The sequence below is a fragment of the Acinonyx jubatus genome, chromosome B1 (assembly GCF_027475565.1).
Source record: "Acinonyx jubatus isolate Ajub_Pintada_27869175 chromosome B1, VMU_Ajub_asm_v1.0, whole genome shotgun sequence".
In the NCBI taxonomy this organism is placed as follows: Eukaryota; Metazoa; Chordata; class Mammalia; order Carnivora; family Felidae; genus Acinonyx; species Acinonyx jubatus.
In genome coordinates this window covers 13,411,093-13,430,024 of record NC_069382.1, presented here as the reverse complement: position 1 = coordinate 13,430,024, position 18,932 = coordinate 13,411,093, and the positions used below count along the sequence as shown (strand labels likewise).

The 18,932-nt window shown below is 44.7% G+C and overlaps 1 protein-coding gene across 17 annotated transcripts in view; it reads right to left on the bottom strand.

The window, feature by feature from the left end:
* TENM3 (teneurin transmembrane protein 3) overlaps window positions 1–18,932 on the bottom strand; it is a 1,268,347-nt gene that overhangs the window by 22,602 nt on the left and 1,226,813 nt on the right. For all 17 annotated transcript variants that reach the window (XM_027077054.2, XM_027077058.2, XM_027077059.2 and 14 more), the window contains 2 exons: window positions 17,633–18,507; window positions 854–1,029 (listed from right to left, as the gene is read on the bottom strand). In XM_027077054.2, coding sequence (XP_026932855.1) covers window positions 854–1,029; window positions 17,633–18,507 — 1,051 coding nt within the window. The remainder of the gene's footprint in view (window positions 1–853; window positions 1,030–17,632; window positions 18,508–18,932) is intronic.

The following is an 18,932-nucleotide window of genomic DNA, read 5'->3' as shown; positions in this document are numbered from 1 at the left end:
ACGTCTACACCTTGTATGTAAAAAAAATGAGGTGATGTTCCCCCAAAACGGACTTTTAAAAAAGCGAGCCATCTTATCTTTTGTACAAAAATGCCTCTTATATTATAGCCTTCTGCCTTGATTTAAACTTTTTGAATAATACAGAATCATTGGGGGAAGAAAGGAATTCGAGCAGTATTAATTTTAGACGACGGCAGAGCTTACTTGAGAGAACTGGTAGAAATAACGAGTCAAAGAAGTTTAACTCAGATTTAGTAATTAGGCTTAGGGCTATGACCTCACAATTGCAAGTGTCATCGCAAACAGGCTTTTCCAAGATTATGTCAAAAAGGAATATGGCAGGCGGTCCCATCATGAATATACTGGATACGTATGTCTATGGACTGAATGAAAAAAAAATAATAAAGTCCAGATAACACATAAGTGGGCGCTGAAAATTCGGTATCAAATGTCCAGTGATCCCATCATATGTGGACTGAAAGGCCACAAGGTGTGCAGATTCAGAAGGGGTTCTGTCTCAAGCGGCTGTACTTACTTGGCCGTGAAGAGGACGCCCTCCCGAAGACCGCAGAAGGTCACGGAGAAAGTGACTCGAAACGGGTCTGATGATGCCCGTGAAAGGTTGGAATGAAGGTGGGTTTGGAAGTGGGAGTAGACACTGGCTGATCTAACACATGTATGTTTCACGAAATAAACACTACCTGTAGACGATGGACGATTTCAGCTTACTTCTAGAGGTTTATGTTTTCACCTTCCCTTTTCTGTCTCATCTTAGCAAGCGGGGTCGCCGCGTTCTCCGGGGGTGCTAGTGGCATTTAAGATTATCAGCTTAAATTTATGCTTTCGTGCTTACCTTGAACCATGGTGTAGAAGGAGTCGATTGAAGACAGATTTGAGGTGATGCTGACATCTTCTTCGCGGCTGGATGACTCAATGTCCACCGTGATGGCCTTGTCCATGTCTCCATGGAGGTTTGTGACCACTCCCGTTGGAAAGGTAACATTGGTCAGGCGACCTTCGCTGTCATAGCTGAATAAAAGAGGCATCAACTCGGTATTAAACTAGCAAACTGCAGGTTCTTCTTACTTGTAAATAGAGGGTGCAGCAGTTTCAGCCGCACAAATTTGGAAGCATATTTGTCTTTCTGCATGAGCTGTGCAGAGTGAGGACTTCAAACGTGCTTTGAAGTAGTCAAAAGCCTGTTTAACACAGAAAAACCTCGCCGGTGAGAGCAAGAGTAAACAGAATAACTCTCCACCTCAGCATATTATTCTTTGAAGTGTGACCAAAATCCTCCTGCACGTCTAATTTGCTGTTTCAAAGGGAACGTGTTTACTGATATTAAATGCCTTAGTATTCTCCATATTTTCTACAACATAGATTTAATTCGCCGTTACATCAGGTTTTAAAGTTTTACTAATTTATGCCCTCTACAGCAGAGCAATATGAACGTATAAAACTTTGTGCACCAGTAATCATACATGTACGTATGTGCCTATGTAGAAATATTCTTTTAGTATCTTGTGACGCCTTCAACAAACTAAGAAAATAAAGCCTTTTAAAAAAAGTTTCCTATTCCTCAGTGTTGACACTCTTTATAATGGTAAGTTTTGGGGGGGGGCGGGGCGCCTGGGTGGGTCAGTCGGTTAGGCAACCGACTTTGGCTCAGGTCATAATCTCGAGGTCCGTGAGTTCGAGCCCCCCATCGGGCGCTGTGCTGACAGCTCAGAGCCTGGAGCCTGCTTCAGTTTCTGTGTCTCCCTCTCACTCTGCCTCTCCCTGCTCACGCTCTGTGTGTCTCTCAAAAAATAAATACACACCAAAAAAAAAATATAATGGTAAGTTTCAGACTTAAGTGTTGGCAGGAGTGGTGATAATCTATCTCATCTGTACTGACACTAGCAAGGGGTGAGTTCTCAAATGATGACTTATTATGTCTACTGAACTGAGATGTAGTATTTCCTGACATTCAATGATTATTTGCTTTTTCATTACATACTTTTTTAGCATGTAAGTAGAAGAGGAACTTATAACTAAAATGTTAGGACGTATTTTATTTTTATTATTATTTTTTAAGTAGGCTTCATGCCCAGTGCAGAGTCTAACACGGAGTTCGAATTCATAACCCTGGGATCAAGACCTGAGCTGAGGTCAAGAGTTGGATGCTTACCCGACTGAACCACCCAGGTGCCCCAGGATATATTATTAAAACGCTGTCTTATAATCATAAATATGCATCGTAGATACAACATTTCACCAAAGAATTGATTTTGCGGTGACTTTACACTTTGTGGCAGCACCAGAGAAAATTTAAAAAATGACAATGTGGTTTGAAGAAAGAGAAAAAATAGCAAATTCCAGATGGAAAACGAGGAACTTCCCTGGGATAACAACACACGTAAGCCTGGATTTCAGATGGGTGCTAAGGCTGCTTTGTTGAGAAAAGCTCTAAGCGGCAATGGAGACCTGCACCATATCCCAGTTACAATGAGCCCAGATGCAGAACAGTAGAGAAAGAATCTTCTTAGCAGAAGACAGAAGTTCCCGGGGGAGGAGAGGATCCCGATAACCGGTGTGAATATGGGCAACAGGGAATAAGGGGTAGAAGAACATATTTAAATGATACTTTGGAATAAAAGGATAGGGGGTTTTAGAGGGTAAAACAGTGGCTTTGAAAACTGGTTGGCATCTGAGAAGATTCCAGGTAACAGAAGTAGAGAAGATGGGGGGCAAGGGCAATGCCACGGTAGAGACAGAAAGGAAAGAAGGAATGGGAGAGAGACGATGAGGTGAGTCCATTCATCTAGTGGGGACAGCATCAGTCTGGCGGAGGGGATGTCTGACCTGATCTGACAATTTGCCATGCTACTTAGCCAGCGGCATGCATGGGCACTCAGGAGAGACAAGCAAGCCCCCGAGAAGCAAAGAGAAAGAAAATGTGCCGTTAAGCGCGGTCATTGTTTGGACCCATAAAAGGCAGAGCTGAGATCAACAAAAAGCAGACCCCTTCCCCTCCCCACCATCCGAAATGCCCCTGGCAGATGAAGACGTCAATGAAAGAAATCCAACGTGGCTTATGGCTGCCGTTGCTTTTTTAAAAGAAATGATTGCTCTTGAAGAAACGAGCAAGGAAGGCCCGGCTTTACTTATACAGAATTACTGACAAAACCCAGCCCAAGGTCTGATCATAACCTGGACATAATTCTTGCATCTCTTTAGTTCTCACTCGCTATTGTGTTTTTAAGAAATTGACATCCGTCTGAACGCCCCTACATGAGAGAAAATTCAGCACTGCACCCACCTCCCTCCCACTGTACAGATGGAAAAAGGAAGAGACGATGTGCTCAGGTGACTCCCTCAGGCTCTCATGGCATCCAATGACTGGGCCCAAGGGATGCTTCCATGCACCGGGACCCCAGGCCCATGACCCCTCCTGTAAATCACAGAGCCTGCCGGAAAGTGGCAAACTGTAGCTTTACACGGATGATGCCACCCGCAGACACTTTGCCGATTCCTTCTCGTTGCTGTCACTTGCCTGCCCTTTCTGCCCGTTTGCTGGTTGATGTTTCCGAGCTCCCTTCAACCTAAGCGGGAACGTCACCTTTCTCCCGCAGAAAGCATTTCCCCAACCTTTGCCTCTGCTCTTTCGCCGGCTTACCACACGCTCCACGTCGTGCTGGGAAGGCATTTTGTGTGCATCACCGTAGACCATGGGGTGCTGCACGTCCAGACTCTAACCTATCAGCCTTTGGCTCTTTGGAAAATGAAGCTACAAGTAAGCTTTGTGGGTAGGAGACATCAAGGTGGGACCTGAGCCCGGCCGTGAAAGAGATGCATGGCTTGGACACGCAGATAAGGCAGCACTGGTGACTGGTGACAGCGAGGGCGGGTGGGGAGGAGGGTGGGGGGCGGGGGGGCTGTGAGCAGAAGAGCGTCCAGGGAGGGCCCACTGTTAGCCCCCTGGGTGGGCTTCATCCCGAGTCTGTGGGAGCTGGAGAAGGTACAGGAAAGCGAGGCTTTCATCAGGCCAACGTGATGGCAGGACTGGAAAGGCCAGGGGTGAAGGTCACAGGGCACATGGGGAGCATTTCCCAGACTTCCCCGATGTTGCAGGGGGAAAAAAATGAGGGACCAGCGTAGATTTCTTGTCTAAAAAACTATTACCTGTTACCTTCCGTCATCTCATAAAGGAAGGCCACTTAAAGAAACCCATGGGACAAAGGACCTACCTTCAGTGTGAGGGTCAGCTGTTTAAAAGGAAGAAGTAAAGTTTTGTGGGGGAAAAAAAAAAATCTCCGCGTCGTTTATGTATTTATTTTGAATTTCAGCGTAGATCAGTGAAAACATTTTCACAGACTGGCACCTATGCCAAGAGAAATGAAAACAAGGTGGGCAAGAGACAGGAAGGTTACCAGGGGACTGTGGATAAGGGAACGAGAGAAAAGAAGTAGTCATGGACTTCCAGGTACTTCCAGAAATGGCAGGTGAGCCCTTCTTTCCCTCCGCAAGAGAGAGGAAACAACGCACCAACAAATGTCCAATTGTCCTCTGAGATGCACTGACCCTACGTACTGAAAGGGGCCTTCCCATCAAATAAATGCCTCCGGACATCATCTCTGCTTCTGTGCAAGTCCGTAGCTCTATTTAATATCGCTTGGCCTTGGTGGTGAACCAGGCCTGCCCAGCTCGTATATCTGAGATGTAGCTTTCTTTTTTTAGCCCTTTGAATTTACAATGCAATAGGCTCTAGGGAATTTGAATAGAACATCAACTTCATGCTCTCCGTTCACTCATCTGGTCTTAGCCTCACAGCTTCAAATTCATAACACAGCACATTCTTTTCGCTCCCAATTGACCCTCTTCATAAAGGACTCTCCCTGGAAAAGACAAACTCCCTCAGGCTCTCCGTGACCTTGCGCTCTTTCACTGATGGGATGCCCTTATTTGATGTTTATCTATTTGTTCGTCTTTAATTTTGATTGCATTTTTGCCTAGACTTGCTGTTTTAGCCTTTGGGGTGTATTTTTAAATCTCTTTTTAAGTTTCCTAAGCAGTGGGCTTATGGACAAATGGCCCAGAGAGTCAGAGTCTCAGCCCTTCTCAGCTGAAATGCCGGCTTCGTCCTGACGTGAAATTTCCTCCCCCCCCCCCCCATGGAGGTTCTCCGTCTTCATTCTTCCTTCCTGATCTCTCCGATCCCTGTGCCCATCCCCACAGTCACCCTAGACGTAAAACCTCATCTTCCTGCCTCCCGCCATATTCACTGACCGCAGATTGAGCTTCTGAAATACCACTAGGAGAATGCTTCCCTGCCTGCTTATCTTCTGGGGTTCCTCAACGGAGGGAAAAATTGCCTGAGTCAGACTGTGACCAATACAATGTCAACAGACTATTGATATTGCAAATTTATTCAAGCGGAAACAATGCGCAGCTGTCAAAAACTTTCTTTAAAACTCAACAACAGGATTATCTGTGATCTTCAGTGTTTTCCCATAAGATGGCCTTTCTAATCAAACGTTTGTTTTAAAGATGATTTTTTTTTTTTTTTTTAGAAAAATCCTGTTAAATTAGAGTAGGGCTTTAGAGAAGCAAGCAAACCAGAGAGGAAAAGCAATGATCACTCTGGAGAAGTGAACGTGATGTGGTCTGTTCTTTACCCCTTAGGCTGATTTTGGGCTGATAAGCCAGCGTGGCAGTGGGTCTGTCTCAAAAAGGAGACAAACTTACGTATTTACTCAGATGATGCTGGCTATTCCCCGCTCTCAAACCATTATTCTCTTCCCCTATAGGAGAGTGAAGCTACTGAATGTATGCTCTGTACTGATTGGTTTCTCCTGCCCAAACTCAGCCTGCTCTGAGAAGGTGAGATAGCAGGAAATGCTGGTTTCGTTATATTCTGGAGACCCCTGGATGGGATAAATGTTCAAGTGGAGTCCTGACTGCCCCACCCCCCATCTTCCCCGGGCCATCCCAGAATAAGCTTACTGTGAGAGCTTAGTGAGGGCACTAAGTTTCCAGGCTTGCATCACAGTAAAGGACTTACCTAACCTGCCTTTCTCCCCAATGTCCCCCCCCCCCCGCACCCCAATACAGAGGGAGAATGTTCTCTTCCAACCACTGGCGTTCCTTAGGTTCAGATTTCCTTCCATGGTTTAACAGCCAGCAAACCCCAAACAATTCCCCTCAATCTCGCCCCCTGTTACGGCAATGCTTTTTCCCCCACGATGCTAATGTGAAACAACCTCTCATCTGTCGTTGTAGTCAAGTAGAACAAAATTACTAACCCCATCGTAACCAAAGGCGCGCACAAATCGTTCCTGGATCCTCGTTCCCGACGAAGGGCGTGCGCAAACAGCGGCAACAGCGGAGCAGAGCCTGATTTAAGCTTCTGATGGTGGACTGACTGGGAATCGTGACAGCAAGGCTGTGACGAGTAACACTGGTATCAGAAGAATTTACATTTACCTATTCTAGAAAGGAACCTGAGGTCGATGTGTTCTAACAATGATCTCACAGATAAATCATAATTTCTTTGAATTCAATAGCAATATTATCCATTAAGAAATCCTCAAAAATCAGGTTCTGGAGAGAAAATGTAAAAGGTTTCCATCACCAAGGAAGGCAGGGCAATCAGCCGACTCCAAAATCATGGGTCTGTCTGGGACTGAGTTGACGGCTACCTACATATTACCAAAAATGACAGGGAAAATGCAAAAGAAGACAGACACAAGAAAGTATTAATTTACATGATTTTTGTCTCGCGCGCTAAGAGGATCTTGATGAGCAAGGGTGACAACCGCAAGGGGGTGGGGAGGTGGCTGACACTTAAATTTCTTTGCAGCAGTTTAATCTCATTCACAGGTCTTGCTGATGGGGGCCAATTCGGACCAGTGCTTGGCTGCATAAAACCAGAAAAGGTGGCAGTCCGTGAACTCAAGCCACAATGCTCTTGTTCTAACATCCCGGATAGCGAGTTCAGAGAGGCGGAGACCTGCTGGGTCTTTCCTTCCTCACCCCTCTGGTCCAGCCCTCTCTTCGAACATGGAGCCTAGCGATCGACGGGTCACAGACAGGGTGAAAGTTTCAAAGATCGAATCCAAGAAAAGTGACCCAGTGCCTCTTTCCTTACACAGCCATGGCCACATCAGGGACAAGTGACAGGGAGATAACGCCCAGCTGTGAAATTCCTCCCCCTGGGGACCAAGGCATCCAAGTCAGGACATTCCAGAATTAGTTGGGGTTTGAAAGATTTATTGACTGAGGAAGGCTGATACAAGGAGAACTCATTTGTTTAGATAACAGGTCGTGGGCAGGTCTTGGCTTGCTAGATAGCTGATGCCAAGGGAAATTCGGGCTTCAGAGAATCTGTAAGAAAGAACTGTGCCTGCCCTCATCCTCCCGGGTCTACTATTCCATGGGGCTTGGTAGTGTTCAGATGACAAACCCATGCTTGTCTTTTGTCTTCCTCTGTGTTTTGGTACTTGTTCCGCCGAACACAGATGCCCACTGTGGAAAGGGCAGCGTCTTGCATGACAAGGAGACGCATGGTCGGTTGGGACAGGCTAAAAAACCAGCAGGGAGCCCATTTGGGAAGATAAAAGTTTACTTATTATTACAAATTGCCATCGCTAACACCAGCATGATCCGCAAGATACCAGGGGTGATGGCCATGCAGCGTGCCTCAGGATTGTGGCAAGGGAGATCTGGTAACTTCTGAAATGTTTCTTTCCAAATAAGCCTCGAAGGGGCCCCTGTGAAAAGCTGGGGGGAAATTTTGGAATCAGAGAGTTTTTGGAACAGAGGGGATGTTTGGATTTTTAAGAAGCCTTTCACAGGTGAGGGCGCCTGTGGAGGGGTGCTGGGACTTACCCAAAGTCACACAGCTCGGAGTATGGGACAGAATCAGTGTGGGAACACAGAGTTTTCGTTTCCAAAGTCCTGCGCCTTTCCAGGCAGCCTCCGCTGCCCCCCAGGAGAGACAGCAATGGGACAATGGGAAGATGGCAGCAGGAGGGACCCAGGAGGCATCAACAACTTGGAAAACGGAGATGAACATAAAAGACTCCGAAGGAAGAACAAGAGCTGCACTGGATCGATCCAGAATCTAGGATGAAACAATATGTGGACTAACATGCCGTCTACTCACAAGCTTTGAGAGAAATCGAGGATCACACGAACGAGGAGTTAGGGAAAGCAGAGGAATGGTCCCACTTGGGTCGTTCAGGAGCGGGAGGGCGAAAGAAAGGGTTGGGATGCACAAGGGGGAGGCTCAGCTTTGAAGGTTTCCAGGATCTCAGGGAAGAGCATCTGGTGGCGGAAAGTGGACCCCGAAGGATTAACGGAGGCACCAAGCCGAGGGAAATCGAGTCTGTAAATCCACACGCTCACACGCTCTGCCCCCTCATAACCAGACTTTCTACCTTCCTTTCCCATGTGACTTGCTTCAGCTCTTCCCAGGACGCCCGTGCCCGTGTCTCGTGTCCAGAATTCGCTTCTCCTGGTGCTGAGCAGGTGTTTGGACCACGTGCTGTAGACTGCACCTCGAAATTCCAGATCTGAACTCACCGTTTGTCTACGGCCTGCTTCTTCCCTGCGTTCCCCTACAAGCCAGTCAGCTCAGTCGGGGGCCCTTTCTCCCTGTCCCCTTGCATTCAGTCACCAAACTCTGTTTCATTTCCTAATGGTGAGTCAGCCCCCTTCCCTGTACGTTCTGTGCCCAGCCTTGGTTCAGGCCTTCATTTCTTTCTTTTCCTTTTTTTTTTTTTAAATTACGTATTTAAATATTTATTTTTGAAAGAGAAAGAGGGAAAGAGCATGAGTCGGGGAGGGACAGAGAGAGAGGGAGATACAGAACCCGAAGCAGGCTTAAGGCTCTGAGCGGTCAGCACAGAGCCTGACGCGGGGCTTGAACTCACACACTGCGAGATCGTGACCTGAGCCGAAGTCGGACGCTTACCCGACGGAGCCCCCAGGCGCACCCCCCCAACCCTCCCCACCCCGCCTTCATTTCTTAACTAGATCAACTGCCTCCCACCTACCTTCTCCTCCGTCATCCTCACATTGTCACCAGCTTGATCACACTGCTTCCCTGTTAAACTCCTTTCCAAGAGCCCTGTCTACCCACCCCCCCTCCACGTCACTACAAGCCTGACCTGAGTGGAGCTGCCATTTCCCCGGGTCTCATCTTCCCCCCGCCCCACGGGCTATACGTTCTTTCCAAAAGCTGCCACACTTGCTCCTGAATGCATGCTTTCTCTGGCCTAGAACACTCCAGCTCTTTTTGCTAGCTTTCATTCATAATCTTCAAGATGAAGCTTAAGAGTGCCCCCCCCCCCCCCGCCGGGGGGCTGCTTCTTGCCTTATGCCTGTCCCCAGTCCCCAGTCCCCAAGCTGATGGGGATGGTCCTCTTCCGTATTCTCACAGGGTGGCTGACACTCCACCTTCGTGCTCAACACCCTTCCAGCGACCCCTTCTCTGTCTCCCTCCGGGGACCCCGAGCTCCTTGCGAGGGGCGAACGTGCCTTTCCGCTCTGCACCCTCCGGGCGTGCAACGCTGGTGCCCGGCCCACGCTGCGTTCCCACTGAATGCACGGTGCCCAGCGAACAAACGAATGCTGGGCGATCGTGGCAACATCGATTTGGCTCAGTCGGGTAAGTGTCCGTCTTCGGCTCAGGTCACGATCTCGCAGTTCGTGGGCTTGAGCCCCATGCCAAGGCTCTGCGCTGACAGGGCAGAGATCAAGAGTCGGATGCCTGACCCCCTGAGCCAAGCAGGTGCCCCTAGGACTTCGAATTTTAAGATTCGGTCATCCTATTTCTTGATTCACGTGGGAGTTGTCTGATGCTTTTGGACACTTAGCCGTTTTGCTCTCCCAGATTGGAATGCTCTTGTAATCAGAATTTCTTTTGTTACTCTGACTCTAACCCAGTTTCAAAACATCATCTGCGAGTTAAAAACTTTCCTTCCAGTCTCTTGGGGTGGCCTTTCCTTGCCTTTACTAGAATTTGGTTCTTTCTTCTTTCCTTTCCTAGAGGTGGAAACAGAATTAAGTCTTCCAGCTAACTGATGCTTGCCTTCTATTTATTAAGTACTTAAAAAGTAACTATTCTTTCAGACAAACTACAAGTTTTTTTTTTTCCATTTTTGCTTTTTATACACCACTTTTCATTAAAATTTTCATAAAATTTTATATACCACTTTTCATTTTCCCAGAGACGGGAAAAAAAAAAATCTTAACCTATAGAAGACTTAAATTCTTAAAATAGGTTTAAACAGAACAAAACCTAGTTTTTAGCCAGAGACTAGAAGTGGTATTTCCTTTACATTAACAATTCTCACAGTATATATGTGTGTGTGTGTGTGTGTGTGTGTGTGTGTGTATTTTATATATATACATATACATATGTGTGTATATATATATATATTTTTTTTTTTTTTTTTCGAAGTGGGGAGGTCTTACTTTACGAACTGCAGATTTACCAAACTGTGGGATGAATCGAGGTCTGAGAAGTCTGTTTGGAAGTGTGTGTGTGTAGTGATGGATGGCAGGGTACTAACTGAGGTGCTGGGTGAGCTGAAGTATGGGGATAGTACCCCAATCATCTCATCTTCTTCGCACACTGCCTTCCCCTACCCGGGAGAGAGTTCCCCACATTAGTTCTGCACTCCAGCCTCAAGACATTCCAAAAACATTCCAGACCCCTGGAATATAGGCAAGGGGCTTTCTCTGGGAGGCTGGGGCACCAGGGTAGCGAAGAGTGAGGGCTGCTAAAGCTGATTTAATTTTGATATCATGGACGAGCCAGAGATACAGGACAGTCTCTGGAAAATACCCAACCGGGGATCTTCAGTTTCTGTGCTTGTTAAAAAACACGAAGTTCCCTGTCACTGGTTGTCGGTGTGCAATCGCTTGTCCTGTTATCAAATGAGCCTTTAAAAGTGGTTGGCGGCTGTAACTCAGTCTTAGAGTAAATCACAGGATAATCACTGTGTAAGAGGAGTTGTGGATGTGTGCAGATATGAAACTATCAGATTTAGACAGTCACATAATTAGTTTAAGGAGGGAACTCACTTTTGAAAGCTACATTTACTCACTGTTGAACGATTATGGAGCCATTCAGCACATCTAGAACATTAATTTGCTAAATGGAACCCACTGAGGGGGTTAATGTAGCCTCACGACTATTGATACAATGTAAATTACACTGAGAAAAATCTGAGGAATTTTACATTTTATAAAATTTTACATTTTATACCGAGATATAATGAGAAAACCTGTTTTTATTTTTTCTGGATTTTTTTTCAAGTGATATGAATCACATACAATTTCCCCATTTCCCTTTCCCCTTTCAAATCTAGACAGGACTAACTATATCTTAAAACTAGACTGTGGAAGAAAATTGGATTAAATCAAGTAGGAATAAAAGTAGAATCTTAGTAGAATCTGTCAGGTTAATGTCTGAAATATACAAGGGCCACTTTATTCAATTGTCCACACCCTTTTGTTTTGTTTTGTTTTCACTAATGGTCTCTGGGAATACACATTCTGGTTAAAAATTTAAAGCAAAATCATTGAACAGTTAAACAAAATCGCAAAAACGGAAATCAACCGTAGCTTTTCCCCATGATTTTAAGTGATCCTGCAGATAAAAATCACTTAAAAATCATTCTTAATGTCTCAGATGCTCTCCTCCATGAAGGCAGGAAGAAGAGGACACACTGGTGGTGACCAGACGGGAGGTGGGTGGTGTGGTCGGGATGGGGGCAACAGGCGATGGGGATTGAGGAGGCACTTGTCACGATGAGCACCGGGGGATGTACGGAAGCGTTGAGTCACTGTATGGTACACCTGAAACTAATTATCACACTGTGTGTTAACTAACTGGAGTTAAGAGAAAAACAAAAAAACAAAAAAACAACAACAAAAAAAGTAAGTTTCTAACGTCATTTTTGGCAGACAAAACAAAACAAGGCAACAAAACATGGCTTCGCTGTTTGAGTTTTCAGGCTTGGATGTCAGCTGCCTATCAGAACAAAGCCTATTTCTCCTCTTAGTTTTGTCCTGCGGAAGATGCCTGCACCGTTTTCCTGACATCACAGGCGGCTGTAGTAAAACACACATAAGGAGGACATGACATGGCACACAGATGTCAGGCTATTGAGACGATTCAGTGTCACCGGGAACGGACACGTCGTTTCTCATTTGGAGTCACTGTCACTGAGTTTCCCAAATTACCTGCACTTTCTGTGCACTGGTTTGGGTCTTAGCACAGACCCTCTTTACACTGCCCGTCTTTCCTCCTCTGAGACCCTCTCTTTGATACTGTCCCCGAGTATCAGAACTGATGTCAGTGGGAGTCATGGGTTTGCCACGGGCACAGAGTTAAGTTCATTATAAAGAAATGGTTCAGAAGCTCATTCTGAAATTGCTAAGCTTGAATGAGGGACAATAAAACACCCAAATGAGAAGCTAGAGACCCATAGATACCTACATAAATGTGGAAAAGCTGAAACCCGTTTATTTACTCGGTAAATCTGAATATAGCTCGCAAAAGATCGTAGAGTCAGCTCCACAAATATAAAGCTCTAAATACCCAGAGTCCCAAGATAGAAAAACTGCCACCAGCCTGGTGGTGTGTCTGTTCATATCAGTTAGAACTCATAGCATTTTTTTTTTTCTAAAAAACCTCTTCTTTAGCCAGACAGAAGAGCTTCAGAAAGATGTGGTCAAACAGTTTGTATCTTATGGGGGTAAGCAAGCAGAGAACTGTAAAATGCCATCAACTATCAAATAATTTATTCTATCGCCCCATTCAATATACTGGATTGGCTTTTGTGTGCATTCGCCTGTAAGAACTGTAGTTTCACTTTGGGTCTGAACTAGCCGGTGAGATCTTTTTTGGCCACCCTGAAATTATTCTAGCTAAGGACTCCTAACATGTGATAATTGTTTTCAAATGGTACAAAGACCAGCATGAAACGGTCCCTAATACTAAGCGAAGGGAGTAACGAGTCTGATCACACTGTCCTCACACAAGGGACCCCATTAGCTAGTCGGATATCCTTTGTACTGCCTGCCAAGTCAATGTGAGAGGAGGTCTTGGACGAGATGGCTTATTCAATCGGTAATAGGTAGTTACTCAGTTCATGAAGCATATTAGTCTAACTCAAAGATTTCAAAGCTGAGTTACAAACCCTGTGCTACGCGCTGTAGACTTCCTATCATTCCGTCCAGGACCATGTCTAAGAAGACTGGCCACACCTCTAACAAACCCCAATAGGGACACAATCATTGCAAGTAACACAGACAGCACCTGCTGCTACAGAGAAAATGCTATCTCTAGGTTTTGAAATGAAGGCTCTTGTACTTTGGAAACTATCTGTGTACCCTAAAACATCAGCCTCTTCTACTGGCGACTGCTAGGAATCTCAATTTCTTTTCTACAGTCATCCTTCCTGATTCCAGGTATAACAATACACTTCAACGGCACTTGCGTGGGACATGTTTTCTGTCTTGACTCTCAGCTAACTCCTTAATAGCAACATTTCAGAAGAAAGTGCTATCAATATGAAGTCATTTATTTTTGTTAATTAATTTACTCAGAGCACCAACTGAGGAAATCCTCATTTTGTAAAGCAAAAAGAAACTGGGTAAGCATGTACTATTGGGTAACTATATTTAAAAATATAAGCAACGAAGAATGAGATTAGTCAATATTTTCAGCATCAGTTATCGGTACAGTGAGTGCAAAACACTTGAGAAAGCAAGACAGCAGAATTTATATGGTACTCTTTCAATGGAGCCTGGACAAGAGCCAGGTATGGGTTCTATGAGGCTCTTCTCTATAAATAATATTAACTTGTCTACATCTTTGGTTTATCTCTCTATTCCTTCCACCAACAAGTATTTACTGGAAGAATTCTGTATGCGTTCCAGGAGTCACGGGAGCCACAATTAGTGTGCATCTTATGAAATACTTTCACATTTTATTCTGTATTCCTAGAAACTGTGGCACATTAATGGTAAACTAAAGTTGGTACTAAGAGACGAGTAATACAATTAAAACATATAAGGTAAGTAATTGAGCTAACTGTCTTCTAAAATTTCTTTGGTAGAAACTATAGTGACTGTATTTTTATCACGAGGCAAATTTATTGATTCTGGGTCTCTGCCAACTGTTTCTATCCTCTAAAGCTTTTAATCTCAAGGCTTTTAAGGCACTAGGCTAGATAGAAAGCTGGACATGTACGACTGGGAATCTGGGCTAAAAAGTTTAATTTCTCTTTGTGCGATCTTTGTGCAGAAAGATGTCTATAAAGCCTGTATCAACTCTAGGCACTGGTGTCATGAACGTCATAGTAAACAGGTGTTTCTCAACTGGGAATGGTGATTCCTCCCCTCCCGCTGCCCAATCTCCTTGTGGTTTTCATAGAACCCAGTCTGACCGTTGTCAAACCTCCCACATCCCCTCTTTATGAAATTACCAAACATTCTTCTAAGTCTAAATTAGACACAGAGTATTGCGAAAATCTGAAGGGGAATATTACAGATATTCCTGGTATTGTGGGGGTGTGTCAGCTCTCCAATAACAGCAACCACAAAGGAAGTCGGGGCGGGGGATTCAGAGTCCCCCGCTGTCCCCAGCACCTCCACCCAGGCACATGTCCAAATCACAGCTAATAAGCAGAACCTCTTGTCAAGGCTCTGATGAGCAGGGATCAGGGCTAAGTTTACCTGTCAGGAGCTACACACTTTCGCAGACAGGATGTGCTTGTCAGAACAGAGATCACTATGGGAGGGGCTGCTTGGTAAGGACCCTCCTGTCCCTTCTTTCATGCACTTACTTTTGAATGTGTTTTAAAGTTTCTGAAGCTTAGAAGAGATGGGCCCTTGCTCTTTCACAGCCAAAGTATAAAAATGTACAGAAAGAAAAAAATAAATGATCGCTTGTTATTCTGACATGATGATTCCCAGTTACGTAGGTTAAGTGCCCTATGTTTCTTAGGCAGTTGTTAGTTATGCCTTGGCTGCAGACATCTAGAGAAAAAGTAATAAAAACGTGGGTTTTAGAAAGTAGTATTTCTGTTAATTTTATTAGAAAATTTTTTTTTGAAGCATGGGTTTATTAAACTACTGTATTTTTAAATTATACAAAACATACGTGTGTGTATATTTATGTACATATAGATACATGATTATGAGGTTTATATTTGGTAAAATATTTTAATAATGCTTTTCGCATTAGTTGCCCTAGCTTATTTAGATAGGATTTAATAGTTATACTTTAAATATGATATGTGATGAATTTGTATTAGGGAAGGAATGATTGTGAGGTATTTACGTTAATTACAAACTTTTATTCTTTATTTTTTTGCTTTTATGTTTTTAAAAATGTTTAGTTATTTTTGAGAGGGGGGAGGGGCATAGAGAGAGGGGGACAGAAGATCCCAAGTCGGTTCTCTGCTGACAACAGCGAGCCCGACGTAGGGCTCGAACCCACAAACCGTGAGATCATGACCTGAGCTGAAGTCAGACGCTTAACGGACTAAGCCACCCAGGTATTCCAAACGTCTGTTCTTTAAAACCATGCTTGCCCCTTATAGTCACGAGATTGGCTTGCCAACTCAACCTCTACTTTAGCTGCTGTGCTGATTCTTAACTAAGTTTGAGGTTCGAAGTTTGCATATCCGTTATTAGAGAAATGTGCCCTCTTTGCACACCATCCTTTCTTTTTAAAAAAAAAGGTGAAAAAATCCCAAATTTGTTTTTACGAATCCAGATCAACTCCGCCAATGGAGCGTATCCCTTTGTCTAATTTTCCAAAGTTGATTAAAATCCATTTGCGGGTCCTAAGTAAACCACACTATCTGTTGTAGGAAGTTCATGTGTCAGCAGTAACCCACACAATGAACTTCTATGCAATGTCAGTTCCCGGGAACAAATAAGGACACACTCAAAAGCGGCCCGCAGAGCAGAGCCTGAGTCCCAGACTGGACTGAAAACTTAATTCTCTATTTTTTTTCTCCCCGGCTTTTAACTGAACTGAAACCCTCCCAATGCCACCATCATTTCCTGAAGGTCTTATAATCAGAGCAGCTCTCTTGCCCAGTCTCATCTGATGGTAGCACTTTGCCTGGACTCTTTTTTGCCTCTTTGGCAATACAGCCCGCTATCGCTTTGAAAACGGTGCCAAGGAAGCGCTTTCCATTAACTTCCAATTTATTCCTTTCCTATTGCGATCCTAAAATGAGCAACAGGAATGCTAAGAACAGAATTTTAATGTAATGCAATTGAAAAGGTTTGTTCCTCTGACAAAATCATGCTGCTGGGTAACATTCATTTTATTAAAAGGGAATCTGTCAAAAAAGAAAAGCAACTCAAGCTACAGGAGAACTCAGCTTTATGGAGAAGATCCATTCCAGAAAAGTTGTACGGAAAATATTTGTATATTGGATCGTTTTCTTTTTCTACTGACTTGTATTATAATTGTAGAGGTGTGCTCCTACAGAAAATACTTTTGCCTTCTCATATCATTGCAAAAATCACACTAAGGAGCTCAATATTCATCTCAAGGACTATTCTGCATTTGTCAACATGCCATCTAATTTCCCCTTACGGTTTGTGCGACGTTAGTGAAGTGAACAGTAATCGAAAATGATTTTACATCTGCGTTCGCTGCAAAGTACATATCCCATAAAATATACAATGGCTGATTCTCATTTCATTCTGATTGACCTCACAAAATGGGACCATTCACACAGCACATTGCCTGGACCACTACCCCACATAGTAGCATATGCTGGCAGCCTGAACCTCATACTTTTTCATCTGCTTCCGCAGTGACGGCACTTGCTGATTTGCATTTCGTGGGAAGGTCCTTTTAAGTGCAGTTTAAATTTCCAATAACTGCTTACAAAAAGCGAAGGCTTTCTATTTGATAAGAATGACATTTGTAGCACTGACATAAACAGCCAGCTTCATTGTAAATGTTTACAAAAATTTTCTTTAATGCTTATTTATTTTTGAGAGAGAGAGAGAGAGAGAGAGAGAGAGAGAGAGACAGAGCACGAGCGGGGGAGGGGCGGAGAGAGACAGGGAGGCACAGAATCCCAAGCAGGCTCCAGGCCTGACGCGGGGCTTGAACCCACGAGTCGTAAGATCACGACCCGAGCCGAAGTCAGACGCTTAACCGACCGAGCCACCCAGGCGTCCCCGTCATTGTAAATGTTTTTCAAGTTCATCGGTGACGGCTCCCAACATAATCAGCTTTATCACCTGGGCAAATGTAGACCCGGAGGGTTTATGCGTGAAACCAAAACTGTAGTATATTTCTCCAAATGTCTGCTGCTAATATACTAGGTGCGTATGAAGCAAAATGTTAACCCTTAAGCAGAGGCATTGACCACGATGTCAATGACATGTAAGCCTCAGAACTTCTCATTGTGTGGGTCCCTCCCAAGGCCCTGAGTCTAATTTTGTATTTTTCAGGGGGGGGGGGGATCCCAAAATTACAGAAGCTCCAGGGCCCCCAAAACTTGGATCCCACCTGCCCTTCAGAATGTAAATTTTTTAGAGTCTATTCACCATGTCACAGCACTTTACAATCAGAGCAGAATGTGGATATACTTACTCAAAAAACGTTGTCCACCCAGTTTCATCACTTTTTGTGGCTAACAGGCCACTGTTGCCATGGTATGTAAACAAAACTAATTCTAGTCCTTGGGCAGTCATGCTTTTCAAACATCCATTGGTTCCTATCGTCAACCATATCACTTGGTTATCTGGAGACACCACCCGAACTGGCATCCGATTCGGGTCCCGTCTAATCCTGAGGGTGTTGCCATTGCTGTCTGTCACAGCAGTAATATCGTTATCGTTGCTGTAGCTAAAATTGTACAGGTAATCACCAGTGACCAAACTTACAGTATACTGGTGGGTGCCATTGATGTCAAAGATATAGAGTTCCTGGTCAGTTGGGGAGGCAACTTCATAAAAGTTCATGGAGTTAAGGAAAGGCTTGTTCTTGGACACGGCCCGGATCCGGATATTCCCCAGGTCCGCGATATACAGGGTGCCATCCGGGGAAGCGGCCAGGGAGGATGGCGCGCTGAGCTTGGCGTCTTTGGCGTAGCCATCTCCACTCTGGTAACAGTCACAGTTGGCGTCGTTTTTGCAGTCACACTCTGAAGGTATTCCCGCCACCAGGGAGATCTCCCCGTCTGTGGTGACCTGCCGGATTCGGTTAATCTTCTTCTCATCGGTTTCAGTAATGTACAGGACCCCACTGTACGACACCGCAATGGCGGTCGCCGATTCCAGAGTTGTCTGAACCGCGTGCTTCCCCACAGAATATTCCACGCCTGGAACTTGGCAGTGCATGGGCCGTCCCGCAGCAATGCGCACTTGGCGATTCTCAGTGATCTGCAGAACTACGTTATTATCCAGGACGTAAATGGAGTTATCCATGGGGTTAATGGCGAGGTCAGTGGGCCATTCCAGACGTACCTTAATGAAAACGAAAAGGTCTGGTTAGTCAGTTACTGCGCAGCAGTTAATTTGCCAGAAGAGTAAACTAGACCATTCAAGGAAATTACCCTTAATTTGATCAACTGTTTCAAAATTGTTTTTTGAAGAGCTACTGTAAAATAAACTTAAAAATCTGGAGTGGAGACAAATGCGGGAAATCGCACGTTAGTGAAAAACGCCGCTTGCTGAAAGATTTGCAAGTCATAGCCAAAGAGCAAATGAACCTCTAAGCAGTGAGTTAATAGGCATCAATGATATATGAACACATATGCTCCTTTAGCAGTAATACCCACCACACGTCGAGGCTCTCTAGGTTATGAATATGTGAGTGTTTTATTGTGTTTTCAATCAGGCCAACAGTTAAGTTCCTAATGCTAAATAGAAGTCCCTTGGGACTAATCATA